Below are 14,902 nucleotides of genomic sequence, written 5' to 3'. Positions count from 1 at the left end.
TCAGCCACATTATTTGACCACAATTAATGAGGGCAGTCATGTTGTCAAAAAATGATATACATTACATATAAATGCTCTGTTTGTCAAACAGTCTGGAAAATGTCAGTGTCCTAAGAATTAATATAGATTTAAACCAGCAAGAGAGTTACAATTTAAATGAATGTTAGTTTTACACAATAAAATTCTTCCGGTGGTGGTGAGAAAGAAGTTACTGATCCTACAGTAAGGGTTGACATCCTACAGTTCAAGTTGATATCAGTGTGGATCCCACTGTACGTGCACATATGCCTAATGCACATGAGATTGGAGGTTCCTGTGATTTTTGTTTAAAGTAGTAGTCTGTTTTGGGGCTGCACTTGCGCTATAGCCTCTTTGTGCTCCCATGCATGGACATAAGGAAGGGGCAGCTGTGACCCACCTTCCATTTTCTTGCAATTTGAAAACGATGTTTAGATGAGGACTCTGAAAAGAAGGGATTGAAGGCAGGTTATGGGACTCACACCGACAATAGAAAAGAATGAGTTACTGTAAGGTAAGTAAATGTTTTTTTCAGCTGCATCAGCCAAACAGTACTTAGCAGCCATGTCTGATGCCAAGTCCAAAGCATAATTCTTGACAACGGTCAGCTGGTTTTTCCATTTCACTGCTATGCGGATTTCTGATATAGGCATATTCCTGAAGCACGTGAATAGTACTGCTGGAGCTCTGGTGGAGTGAGACTTAACATCTCTCCCACCAAATACACCACCCAGCTGGTAACAGAGAGAGATACTGTGTTATCCATTGCTCTGTGAAGAGATGGCCTGACCTTTAGAATGCCCAGCTATAGCAAGAAACATGGGGAGACGGTGTGAAGGCTCCTGTCAATGCAACAAAACAAAGTCCTGGACACGTCTAAATTGTACAACTTCTTTTTGCCCAGTGCAGACTATAGTTTCGGGAAGGAGATGGGTAGATTGATAGGTTTAGATAAAATTCTGAGGACTACTTTGAGGATGAATTTTGGTGAAGTCTTAGCACCACTTTATCCCCATGAAATGGTCATTTAGGGAGGGTTAGCCATAAGTTCTGGAAGCTTACTACCTTTTCTGGCTGAAGTGATAGCCAACAGGAAGACTTTTCAGAGTGAGGTAACTGTACAGCAGCTCTCTGAAAGTGGATCAAAGGAAGCAGGCTCCATGAGTCTAATGAGGACTGTGTTGAGGTCCCAGGTAGGAGTAGGTTCTCTGACTAGTGGGTAAGTATGTAATAACCCTTTGAGGCACTCTGATACTGTTAGTGAGAAAAAACTGAGCACGACTGTACAAGCGGATGGCATGCCAAAACTGTTGGGAGGTGGACCTTAATAGAACTGAACAAGAGACCAGCCTCCTTTAAATGCCATAAATAGCCAACAATCTTCAGTATCAAGGCCTGGACTAAAATTAGACTATATTAAGTGGCCCACATCAATAACCTCTTCCACTTAGAGACAAATACATCTTTTTGGTAGATGTTTTCCTGCTCTGTATCAGGATTTCTTGGATCTTTTAGGGAGAAGTCCTTGTCCATGCTACTCAACCATTCAACATCCACACTGTCAGTTGCAGTGAATTTAGATCTGGATGGAGTATCTGGCTGTGGTACTGTGCGATCATATCTGAGGAGGCCGAGAGCTGACGAGGCTGTTGAACTGACACTTGTAGCAGGTCCAGCAGCCAACACTGCCTTGGTCAATAGCCAGCAAGGAGGACAACTGTGGTGCTGTCTTACTTAACTTCAGTTATTACCATAGGAAATCAGTGGGAATGTATATAAAAGGCTCGAGAGGCTTTACTGTCTGCTATGCCAGTGCTGTTGCTGCAGAGGACTTGAATGACACTGACATGGTTGGAGTCTAAGTTGCTGGTAAAGCTCTGCCTGTGCCATTTTTGCCTTCTTTCTACTGCCAGATACCGGGTCTGATGTGCACTTGAGAGAATGCTGGTGAATCTGGCCCTGCTCTGGTAGTGATTATCATCTCTGTATCCAACCTGACCCACAGATTATTCTAGCAGATGTAGCTTGAGCTAAGCATCCCTGGATTTGTGGGTCCTGGAGCAAAAGGCCTTGCACACAGGGCACATGACTGGGATGTGGCTTTCTCCTAGGCAGAAGAGGCTTTGTCCATCTTTGACAGAGATCAATCCTTCACAGGACAGGCAATGTTTGAATCCTAAAGGTTTGCAGTCTACCATGAGGCGTGGCAGTTGACATGACGCACCTTGCCCTGCTGTACAGGGGGGTTACCAATAATCTTTTCTCTTTTGGAACATCCAATTCCAAAGAATGTGAAGATGGAGATTTCTTTGAAGTTGGTTGAAAACACAGTTTTATAGTCTCTGAAGAGAATGCCAGATAAAACTTGCTAGGTTCCATCTCCTCCTAGTAGGCAGTAAAAGGGAACTGAGAGAGGATCACTGCTACCCCACCCTTCCTGCCCCTATACGAGGCAGCACAAATATATTTACTAAAAAAATCTCCAGTCTCAAATGCATGAAGCACGAGCATACCTACAGTGGGATACATAGAAAACATCTCAAAGAAGAACTTAGTGGTTTCATTTGCTTTCTATGAAACAAAAAATCGAAGTAGAATTGTTAGCAGCTTTGAGATACTTACTGAGATGCTAGGAGGAGACTGAAGATCAGCAGCTTTCACTTTAGAGAGATCATTTAGCTGTGCACCATTTTTCACTAAGTGAATTCTCTCTTCATACTGAGACTACAGAAAAAGACAAAGAAAACCAAAACCAAATCAGCCTTTACATTATTCCACTTACACCAAAACAAGACCTCAAAGTACCAATTAACACTATTAAATTTTGAGAGAGATCAATCAAAGACCTAATACATAGAAATAGGAATACATAGATGTTTGATTTTCTTTATGCTATATTAGTGTATAGATTAAAAAAAAATATAACCATGGAAAGATACATTCATTAATTTTACAGATTTAAGATTACTGGGAATATTTTTCTCCAACTGTGTACCATTACCAGTTGTTCAGCTTCCTAAGATTTTTTTTTTTTTTTTTTGTAAACAGCCCTTACCCCAAACATAAGAGAAGTTGACTTGGTAAGCTAATAAGAAAAGGTGGTCACATTTTTGGCCAATCCAGCAAGGATGCCTGCGTGAGTGAACACCTGGGCCCAAATGAAGCTCCACTGAAGTCAATGGTGCTTCATTTAAAAGAATCCCAAACCCACATGGACCTCTGCTGATTTCAACATGGCTCCATATAGACACTGCTGTGTATGCTTCATCAAGGCTCTTAAAAGTTATTCATTTAGGTAAATACATTAAGAGTAGCTATTTGACATCTGTATTAAATAATTATAAAGGAAATATAAAGCCAAATACTTATGATTGTTAGTCTGAAAATAATTTAACAGTTTGCATCCATCTTTAAAACAAAGGATATATATATTGCTTTGTTTAACCTATTAGGCACATCACAATTCTACATTTGGTACGAAGAGATAATCAAGGAAGACTCTTATAATACAGGAAAATGTGTTTGGAAAACAGACTTACTTCTACTTTTTCCATTTCTTTCTTGATATTTGAAATAAATGTTTCCCAAGAATCAATCTGTGACTTCAACTGAGGTAACACTGAAGTGGGACCACTGAAATATTTCAAATTTTCAGTTCAAAATAATGTGATAACTTGACTTCATAAGTGATTCTCCAACAGAGAAAACGGCTACCAAGAAGTGTAATGCTCTCCTTCCCCTCCCAGGTAAATCATAGCTGAAGACTTCAGTCACATAGAATTTTAAAAAATTCAGGTATCAGTATTTGACTACTAATTTAACCCTTAGAAACTGGCCAGTCTTGGAAAGTAAGAACCCTCAAGCAACAGCCAGACTCCTAAGGATATCCCAAGACCTGGAGAGGATGCTGTGGAGGGAGGAGGAAGGCCCTTGGCTGGAGCCAATCCCAGTTCTGTCTCCTCACATGCAGAAACAGATCTCCACCATGCCCATCAGTCTTGCTGCATCCCCTTCTGGTCCTTCTCCCTTCCTCATGCCGTCAGGCAGGAAAACGTGGGCAGGTCTGAGCTGCATGAACCACCATGGTTAAACTAGAAAAGGCATAGAGCTGGGAAGTCTTTTACTCTGAATTTTTCCCATGTTGTATAGTCAGAGACTGAATGCTAACCACCAAGAAAAGATTCTTTACAATTGATGTAATTCACAAAACTAATAAAAGCCACTTTGCTTTCCTAAACTTTCAGAATTTTTCAGGCCTGTAAAATCTGATGTAAGGCATCAAAAACACATTCTTGGACAAAGCTTTAACATGGTGTTAGTACATTCTAAAAGATGTAGTTAGCTGTCTAAAAAATATTTATGATGGTATTTATTTAAAGTCACCAATGCAGCTGTCAATGTGAATACCTGTTACTCCAACAGAAATGTACAGTTTCATTAAACAAATAAAAGCAAGTCTAAATTAGTGAGAGGATATAAAACAATACTAAAACCAGAAAACAGGAAGGTAAAAAGATTATATGCAATTACTGAATTATAGTGATGTATTAAATGCATACCTGCTCATTAACTTTAGGAATTTAATATTTGCTTCTCCATTTGCAGCTATGCTGCGTAATTTGCATACTTCAGTGTTCTTCCAGTTTTCAAGTACTGACACCTAAAATTAAATTCAGTGACTTAAAAGACATACAGTACAAGCATTTTCCTTAGCACAAGCAGTTAAAATTAATTAATTATTAATCTAAAGTCAGCCTCAATCTGGTCTTTAGTAAATATACTCAGGAAAGGCCTAGCTCTAGAACATCTCTGTAGTGAGATATTTCAAGCAGCGTTAAAATGCAATGGCAGAATTGTGTGAGGAAACTTAATGACTCTCTGGTGGCTGTGAACAGTCTGCTGAGCATTAAAACTTTCATAAATAGTGAAAATCTTTCCATCCCCATCCTTTGAAAACAGATAAAGATAATGCACAATATCAAGGTTATGATAATTTCTATTTCAAGACAGATGAATTGGCTTCTAGCTCAATAAGGACCACCTTTTTTTTTTTTTTTAAACACACGACTTGCAATCAACAAGCAAGTTTGACAATCCAAAACTTCCTTAAAAGAAAAGTTGCATAGCATCTCTTTTATTCAGGAAATTTGAGTTCAAAGCATTCAGAATATAGAAAAATATACAGGTTTTAGAGGAAATCACCTAAGAGAATTATTATGGACAATTCTATTATTTACAAGATGCCAGCCTTTGAATGAAATATTCAAAGGGATCTGTGCATTCTAATACCACTAGAAATAGATGTATTGATATGCCTAATCAGTATTTTTTTTTTAAAGGATAAATTCTTTTTTGTGAGTAATTCCCACTAATGGAAACTATGTGCGTGTCAAAGGGATAAAACATTCTTTAATTGCAATTACCTTTTAATAGTAGACTTAACTTTTTAAAAAATTTCTGGCAATATATCACATTGACCCAAACATTCAAACACTTCTAAAAATATATATACAGAACAAATACAATAGAACCTTGCTAAATTGCAGTGTCTCGGAGACCCATGGAGAATTAGCAACAAAGTGAACAAAAATATCCAGGATACCACATCACAAAACATACTTGGCTGACTGAACAAGTATAGTTTTAATTATTTATGTTAATACTTCTAAGCATACTATTAAATGTTGTGTAGGTGATTTTGTAACAATAATGAAGTCCTCATTAAGACGAGACCTCACCAGATCTCTCTATTAAATCTATTCTGAGAAGTGGGCAGATCAACCTTTTTTGTGGGGATTAGTGAAATGCAAAGGAGCAAGGTTCTAGTGTAGCATGTTTTACCTCTGCTGCAACAGCTCTTTTAATACACTCCTGGTAATTATCTTTGCTCTTTTTTATTAGCTCCTCCAGCTGTACTTTTTCACTGGCAAATTTATTACTGTGAAGTAAAATAAAATAAAATAAAAATGAAGATGTCAAAAAGAATATTGAGATGCCATCTACATTTGAACTATACTTCAAAAAATCTACAACAGACATTTTTTTCCTCTTCTATAAAAATATGCATCACTAATTACATTATGTACATTACATGTTGACATGGATATTGGACTAATAATAGGACAGTGCTAACTCATCTTAAATACGGTGGGGCAGATACACTTACTATGAATAATTCTAAACCTACCACTTGTATACTAAGAAACTAAGGGTTAGTCTACACTGGCAATGCTAAAGCGCTGCCGTGGCAGAGCTCTAACATGGCTTGTGTGATTGCGGCAGAGTACTGGGAGAAAGCTCTCCCAGCGTTCTAAAAAAACCACCTCCATGAGGGGTGTAGCTCCCAATGCTGGTGCACTGTCTACACTGGTGCTTTACAGCGCTGAAACTTGCTGTGCTCAGGGAGGTGTTTTTTCACACCTCCTGAGTGAGAAAGTTGCAGTGCTGTAAATTGAGAGTGTAGACAAGCTCTGAGAACAAGGCTACAGGATTGCTATAACTACAACAAGTATGTGAGCTCCCCCTGCTGTACCACAGCAGCACTTAAATTATTTCCCATGGCTGCTTTCCGATCAATGTTGATGCTCTTTCAGAGGAAGAGACAGGCTGATCAAATGCGGAATGAGAAAGGTGACCAAGACATGAGGTGGAGGGGAGATTTTTATTTTGCAGCTTCTAAAAGGAAAGTAGGAGAGCGAGCATGAAAGAGAGCTGCAGAGATATAAATGCAACACACACACATACAGATACAATGGTGGTGATATGCATTTGATAATCTGTGGAATCAACCCAAGTTGCATTTCATAGATTTATATATTCGAAACACGGAAAAGACCACTCTGATCATCTAGTCTGACATATTGCACAATATAGGCTATAGAACTTCCTTGAATTATTTCCTCTTTGAGCTAGAGCATATCTTAAAGATCCAATCTTGATTTAAAAATTTCCAGCAATAGTGAATCCACCACAACCCCTATTAAATTGTTCCAGCGGTTAATTACCTCACTGTTTTAAAAACAAAAACAAAAAAAAACACGTTATTTCTAGTTCTATTTTGTCCAGCTTCAACTTCCTGCCATTGGATCTTGTTATACTTTTGCCTGAGAAATTGAAAAGTCCTCTACTATCAAACTTCTGTTCCTCATATACACCTCTACCTCAATATAATGCTGTCCTCGGGAGCCAAAATATCTTACCGTGTTATAAGTGAAACCGCGTTATATCGAACTTACTTTGATCCACCGGAGTGCGCAGCTCCACCCCCCCGGAGCACTACTTTACCACGTTATATCCAAATTCATGTTATATCGGGTCGCATTATATCAGGGTAGAGGTGTATGTACTTATCGACAGTAATCAAGTCACCTCTTAACCTTCTTTTTCATATGGTAAATAGATTAAGTACCTTCAGTCTTTCGCTATAAGGCATATTTTCCAATCCTTTAATCATTCTTGCAGCTCTTCCCTGAACCCTCTTCAGGTTTTTTTTTAGCCTTCTTGAATTGTGCACACCAGAACTGGACATAATATTCCAGCAGCGGTTGCACCAGTGTCAAATACAGGGTAATATAACCTCTCTACTCCTACTCAATGTTCCCGTTTATACACTCAAGTATCATATTAGCCCTTCTGGCCACAGCATCACTCTGGGAACTCATATTCAGCTGATGATTTACTGTGACTTTCAAGTATCAGAGGGGTAGCCGTGTTAGTCTGGATCTGTAAAAGCAGCAAAGAATCCTGTGGCACCTTATAGACTAACAGACATTTTGAAGCATGAGCTTTCGTGGGTGAATACCTGCTTCGTCAGATGCATGTGGGTATTCACGAAGTGGGTATTCACCCACGAAAGCTCATGCTCCAAAACGTCTGTTAGTCTATAAGGTGCCACAGGATTCTGAGTGACCTTCAAGTCATTATTAGAGTCACTGGTCCCAGAATAAAGTCCTCCATCCTGTAACAAACGCCTGCACTTCTGTTCCTAGATGTAAGAGTGTACGTTTATTGATTTATCATGGCACCTTTCATTGCTTCATCGGCCCTCTAATCAATCTCCCCTTTTGACTACTACGGATAGTCTAAATTCTGCACAGATTCAGTAGTCACACTTCTACAACTTCTTGTTACAAAAATGTTTCACTCTTTCCCCCAAAATCCTTGAAGCCTACAACAACTCAAGTGAAAGGTTTAAGGCAGGGGTCCACAACCTTTCAGAAGTGGTGTGCCGAGTCTTCACTCTGATTTTAATACATTTTAATGTTTTTTATAAGGTCTCTCTCTCTAAGTCTATATTATATAACTAAACTATTGTAAAGTAAACAAGGTTTTTAAAATGTTTAAGCAGCTTCATTTAATATTAAATTAAAATACAGATCTTATCAGTTTAGTGCAGTGGTTATTAACCTGCTGTGTGAGATGTCCTTTCTGGGGGTGCGAAACATGCAAAAATTTTTTAGAAGCTGGGGACGGCTGCAGAGCGCTGGGCTGGCTGCCAGTACCCCAGGGCAACTGCAGAGCACTGTACCCCAGCCAGGAGCAGAGCCCCAGGCCGGAAGCAGACTGAGCAGGCCTGGAGGCCTGGACCCTGGCTGGCAGGGGGCTGGCCTGCTGGAATTCCAGACCAGCAGCAAGGTGAGCGGGATGGTGGCTAGTATCCCAGGCCAGCAGCAGCCTGAGCAGGACCCCAGCTGGCCAGGGGCCGGTAGCCAGAACCCCAGACCGTCAGCGGGCTGAGAGGGGTGGCGGACAGAACCCCAGACCAGCAGTGGCTCACTCACTGCAGGTCTGGGGTTCTGCCAGCTCCTGACAGCTCCGAACGGCTGCCAGCCCCGCTCAGCCCACTGCCGGCTGGGGTTCTGTTCACTCAGGCTGGCAGCGGGCTGAGCAGGCGCTGCCAGCCCCGCTCAGCCCACTGCCGGCTGGGGTTCTGTTCACTCAGGCTGGCAGCGGGCTGAGTGGACCCAGGGGCCGAGACCCCAGCTGGCAGGGGGCCGGAAGACAGAACACCAAACTGGTGGAGGGCTGAGCAGCTCAGCCAGCTGCCAGTCTGGGGTTCCGTCCGCCAGCTCCTACCAGCCAGTGTCCCGGCTGCCAGCCCCACTCAGCCCGCTGCCGGCCGGGGGATCCTTTCACCTAGGCAGGCATCGGGCTGAGCAGGGCCGGCAGCCAGAACCCCGACTGCGTGCCAGTAAAAATCAGCTCGCGTGCTGCCTTTGGCAGGTTGCCAACCCCTGGTTTAAGGTCTACGATCTCTTGATCATTAAGACTATAAATAAGATTGCCTGTCCTTCTTGGTGGTATAAGGCACTTCTTTCTAGCCCTGCTGCTGCATATTCTAAAATTATGAAAAAAATCCATTTTAAATGTGTTTAAGAAGAGCAACAACCATAACGTCCCTAAGTAACTAGTATTTAGGTGATTTTCAGTAAAGCATGCTACTAAGGTTTACTTTTTTTTTTTTTTTTTAAACTAAATTAGGTATTTTGCTTATTCTCAAAATAAGCCACTACCTATCAATTCAAATCTGGTATTCATGATTCTTTATTGTATCCAGTACAATAGGCCACAGTGTGAGGATAAGAACACCAACCAATTAAGATAAGTCAATAGTGCTTAGGGATGCAAGAATTTATTTAAAAATAATTTTTTTACCTGATCTCCAGGAATTTTTCCAAATACACTGTATATTGCTTGTCCTTCTCATCAATGTTCCTCAAGTACCTACGTGTATCATAAACAAGGAAATTTATTAAGTCTGGCTTGAAAAATATTTACTCAGCAACCACAATACAGTCTTCTATAACCTTAGTTGCACAAATATAGTTGACAAGTAAGTCTGTGCATTTGATTTATAGTTTTGTAGGTAGTTCATTTAGAATTTAATCTCTTAATCCCACAAATTTGTTTTCTGCTAGATCAGCACTGTGAATTCATAATTTGAATGTTATTTAAGATTATTTCAAGACGTGACCCAACCCATCTAGCCAGACAAAAGAAGGGTTAAATCAAGAAATAAAAATCAAAACCCCAAAACATCCAAGGTTCAAAGTCTCCTGAGGTAGGTGGTCTATGTAAATAGGGGACAACGAAAATGGAAGATGTCAAAGCCGATCAGGGATGTCTCACTAAAGAAGTCTCAATATACGTTTTGCAAGTTAAAAGGAAGCAGTATTGAATGTGTTACCTGCAAAAGAAAAGTATGTTTAAGCAGAAATGTAAGTACCTTAACCCAAGTTCAGTGATCCAACAGCTGCCTGAAAGATGTCTAAAAACCAGATGACTTAGTCAGTATTTATAAAGGGTTAAGATCATTGTTGGAAAGTATAAGAAATTATTATAATACCAAAACCAAACAAACACTCAACTCATCCAGTACATCACTCATTTGAAAATTTCTTATTTGCTACTATTGCCTGTGTTCACTGAGTCGGGTGAGTAGAGAGGAGTTGATTTAGCTAATGCCCTCTCATCCACAGCCAGAGAGCCCTGTTGCCAAGAAACCCCACAGCATGGGGGTGATAGGAGCCCATGTAAGAGATTTGCACCCTTAACAATAAGGATCCCAATTCCATAGAGTCTCCTTTCAGGCTTCTGTTTTATAGGATAGGATTAAAAACATAGTAGCCATAGGGAAACACTTGCAGTTTCACTTTGAACTCCAAAATCAGTACTTCTGAATCTAACATCAAAACTACACGCTAATTAGATGCAACCATGGCATGAAGTCAGGTGTAACTATATCAAAAAATGGCAGAGCCAAAGCAGGAGGAAATCAATGTTGTCTTTGGATTGCCCCAGAAATGTTCTGTTGCATGGCAGAATGAACACAGAAAGTGAATCTGAGGGCTTGCCTACATTGGCACTTTACAGCGCTGCAACTTTCGCGCTCAGGGGTGTGAAAAAACACCCCCTGAGCGCTGCAAGATGCAGCGCTGTAAAATGTCAGTGTAATCAGGGCGGCAGCGCTGGGAGCACGGCTCCCAGCGCTGCACGCTACACCCGTAAGGGATGTGGTTTACAAGCAGCGCTGGGAGAGCTCTCTCCCAGCGCTGCGGCTCTGACTACACTCACACTTCAAAGCGCTGCCGGGGCAGCGCTTTGAAATTTCTAAAGTAGCCATACCCTGAAGTGTTAGCCAGAGCTGGGATTTGGTTAGGATGACTATGTAGTGGGAATGAAGGAGGAGCATAGGAGCTGAGGGAATAGAATATGGAATCAATGATGGTGAGGGAAGAGAGGAAAAGTTCAAAAGGAGTGGAAAATTAGGGGGTGCTCAAGGAAGCGCAAAGGGAAAATCCAATACTGAAGATGGTAGTCTGAGATGTGAAACAAGGTACACCGCTACCTTGATATAACACCACCCGACATAAACACGAATGTGGATATAACGCGGTAAAGCAGTGCTCGGGGGGGAGAGGGGGCTGCACACTCTGGTGGATCAAAGCAAGTTCAATATAAGATGGTTACTCACCTTTGTAACTGTTGTTCTTTGAGATGAGTTGCTTTTATCCATTCCAAGTAGGTGCGCGCGCTGCGTGCACGTTAGTTGGAAGACTTTTTACCCTAGCAACACTCGGTGGGTCGGCTGGGTACCCCCTGGAGTGGCGCCGCTATGGCACCGGATATATACCCCTGCCAACCCAGCCACCCCTCAGTTCCTTCTTGCCGGCTACTCCGACAGTGGGCAAGGAGGGCGGGTTTGGAATGGATATGAGCAACACATCTCAAAGAACAACAGTTACAAAGGCGAGTAACCGACTTTTCTTCGAGTGCTTGCTCATATCGATTCCAATTAGGTGATTCCCAAGCCTTACCTAGGTGGTGGGGTCGGAGTGAGATGTTGCAGAATGCAAAACTGCTGAGCCAAAGCCTGCATCATCTCTGGACTGTTGAACCAGAGCATAATGTGAAGCGAAGGTGTGGACCGAAGACCAGGTAGCTGCACAACATATCTCCTGGATAGGTACACGAGTCAAGAAGGCGGCAGACAAAGCCTGAGCCCTGATAGAATGTGCGGTGAGGTGGCTCGAGGGAACGTGAGCCAAGTCATAACAAGTACGGATGCATGCCATCACCCAAGATGAAATTCTCTGGGATGAGATAAGGAGACCCTTCATTCTGTCCGCTACTGCGACAAAGAGCTGGGGCGTTTTACGAAATGGTTTTGTCCGCTCGATATAAAATGCGAGCACTCTACGGACGTCCAAGGAGTGCAATTGTTGCTCCAGTCATGAAGAGTGTGGCTTCGGGAAGAAGACCGGGAGAAAAATGTCCTGGTTAACATGAAAGGCGGAAACCACCTTAGGGAGGAATGCCGGGTGTGGTCACAACTGCACCTTGTCCTTGTGAAACACAGCATACGGTGGGTTCACCATGAGAGCCGAAGCTCAGAAACTCGTTTGGCCAATGTAATGGCTACGAGGAAAGCTGTCTTCCAGGACAGGTATAGCAATGAGCATGTTGCCAACGGCTCAAATGGGGCAGACATAAGTCTGGTTAGAACCAGGTTGAGGTCCCATGTTGGGGCGGGGCGGCGTACTTGGGGGTATAGGCGTTCCAGGCTCTTGAGAAATCTAGTAACTATAGGGTGCGAGAACATGGAGCGGCCACTCTCTCCTGCGTGGAAGGTAGAAATGGCCGCCAATTGCACCCTCAATGAAGATACCGCCAGGCCGGCGGCTTAAGAGACCAGAGGTAGTCCAAGATGGTAGGGATCGAGACCTCAGTGGGAGTAACATTCTGCGTTCCGCACCAGCAGAAGAAACGCTTCCACTTAGCCAGATACGTTGACCGAGTGGAAGTCTTCCTGCTACCCAGGAGTACTTGTTGTACTGAGGCAGAGCAACGCAACTCTGACTGGTTTAGCCAGGCAGCAGCCACGCCGTGAGATGAAGGGCCTGCAAGTCTGGGTGGCGAAGACTGCTGTGGTCCTGAGTTATGAGGTCTGGGTGGAGTGGCAGGGTAATTGGGTTGGCTATCAACAGGTCGAGCAGCGTGGTGTACCAGTGTTTGCCTGGGCCACGCTGGAGCGATCATGATTAGGTGCGCTCTGTCCCTGCTGAGTTTTAGCAGGACCTCGTGAACCAGCGGGAACGGTGGGAAGGCATAGAGCAGCCGGTTCTTCCATGGCATTAGGAATGCGTCCGAGATTGATACCGGTGAAAGACCCTGGAAGGAGCAGAACATCTGGCATTTCCTGTTTGTGCGGGAAGCGGACAGGTCTATGTGGGGAAATCCCCACTTCTGGAAAACTGAATGAACAACATCCGGGCGTATTGACCACTCGTGGCACAGGAAGGACCTGCTCAGTTGATCTGCCAGAGTGTTCCGAACCCCTGGGAAAAAGGACGCTACCAGGTCTATCTAGTGGGCTATGCAAAAGTCCCAGAGTCGGATGGTCTCCTGACAAAGGGGGAAAGATTGAGTCCCTTTCTGTTTGTTTATGTAATACATGGCCGTTGTGTTGCCTGTAAACACTGAGACACAACAGCCTCGTAAATGTTGCTGGAACGCCTGGCACGCCAGGCGGACTGCTTTCAGCTCTCGGACATTTATGTGTAGCGCCAGTTCCTAAGATGACCAGAGGCCTTGAGTACGAAGGCGTCCGAGGTGAGCACCTCAGCCGAGGGATGACACGTCTGTCGTCAGGGACATTGAGGGTTGGGGCAGATGGAACGGCAGCCCTGCACACACCAGGGAAGGAGTCAGCCACCAGTCTAGGGAGCCTAGAGTGCTTGGGGGAATGGTGACTATCGTGTCTATTGGGTCTCTGCCCAGGCGGTATACCAAGTTGAGTCAAGTTTGGAGAGGATGGAGGCGGAATCTGGCGTATTTGGTCACGAACGCAGGCAGCCATGTGATCTAGGAGATCGAGACAAGTGCGAGCTGAGGTCGTCAGGAAATTCTGTAGACCTCGGATGATTGTTGCCATTGCCTGAAACCGCAGCTGTGGTAAGTAGGCTGTGGCTAGATTGGAGTCCAGGGTAGCTCCTATGAAGTCTAACCTCTGCGTCGGAACCAGAGGGGATTTCTCCATATTGATCATCAGGCCCAGATATGTGAATAGGTCCTTGACGATTCCCACATGCTGTGTGACTTGTGTCTCCGAGGTTCCTCGGATGAGCCAATTCGTCCAGATACGGAAATACGTGTATCCGACGTCAGCGGAGATATGCGGTGACTACGGCCATACACTTTGTAAATACCCTTGGGGCCACAGAAAGGCCAAAGGGCAGGACCGTAAACTGGAAGTGCTGACGGTCGGCTACGAAGCGAAGGTACCTCCTGTGCGGAGGAAAGATGGCGATGTGAAAGTACGCGGTCCTTCATATCGAGGGCAGCATACCAGTCTCCAGGATCCAAGGACGGGATAATGGTCCCCAGGGATACCATGCGGAACTTCAACTTTATCATAAACTTGTTGAGTCCTCGCAGGTCTAGGATAGGTCTGAGACCTCCTTTGACTTTGGGGATTAGAATAACGGGAGTAAAACCCCTTGCCCTTTTCGTCCTTTGTACCTCCTCTATCGCTCCCATGGCGAGGAGCGTCCGCACCTCTTGCAAGAGGAATTGCTCGTGAGAGGGGTCCCTGAAGAGGGACTGGGTTGGAGGGTGGAAAGAAAATGGGGTTGAAACAAATTGGAGGTGGTATCCATATTCCACTGTGCATAGGACTCAGAGATCTGAGGTTAACCGGGACCACGCTGGGAGGAAGTAGGAGAGACGGTTGGAGAAGGGAGGAGAAGGATCCTGGCCTGTAACTGGTACACCGTCCTCGGGTGCACCTTCAAAAGTTGGACTTTGGTCCCGCTGGTGGTTTCGAGGGACCTTGGTTTTGGCCCCCTTGGGGTCCTGACTGGCGTCTACGCCCACCTTGTCGGCA

The 14,902-nt window shown here is 43.7% G+C and overlaps 1 protein-coding gene across 10 annotated transcripts in view; it reads right to left on the bottom strand.

Moving 5' to 3' along the window:
• TTC3 (tetratricopeptide repeat domain 3) overlaps window positions 1-14,902 on the bottom strand; it is a 163,539-nt gene that overhangs the window by 12,020 nt on the left and 136,617 nt on the right. For 8 of the 10 annotated variants that reach the window (XM_032797194.2, XM_032797185.2, XM_075073710.1 and 5 more), the window contains 5 exons: window positions 9,673-9,741; window positions 5,860-5,956; window positions 4,578-4,678; window positions 3,558-3,651; window positions 2,637-2,742 (listed from right to left, as the gene is read on the bottom strand). In XM_032797194.2, the coding sequence (XP_032653085.1) occupies window positions 2,637-2,742; window positions 3,558-3,651; window positions 4,578-4,678; window positions 5,860-5,956; window positions 9,673-9,741 (467 nt within the window). The remainder of the gene's footprint in view (window positions 1-2,636; window positions 2,743-3,557; window positions 3,652-4,577; window positions 4,679-5,859; window positions 5,957-9,672; window positions 9,742-14,902) is intronic. The other 2 variants (XM_032797165.2, XM_032797231.2) reach the window with 1 other exon arrangement.

This window comes from Chelonoidis abingdonii, chromosome 1 (assembly GCF_003597395.2).
Source record: "Chelonoidis abingdonii isolate Lonesome George chromosome 1, CheloAbing_2.0, whole genome shotgun sequence".
In the NCBI taxonomy this organism is placed as follows: Eukaryota; Metazoa; Chordata; order Testudines; family Testudinidae; genus Chelonoidis; species Chelonoidis abingdonii.
Note: the sequence above shows the minus strand (reverse complement) of the source record. Positions and strands in the feature narration are given on the sequence as shown.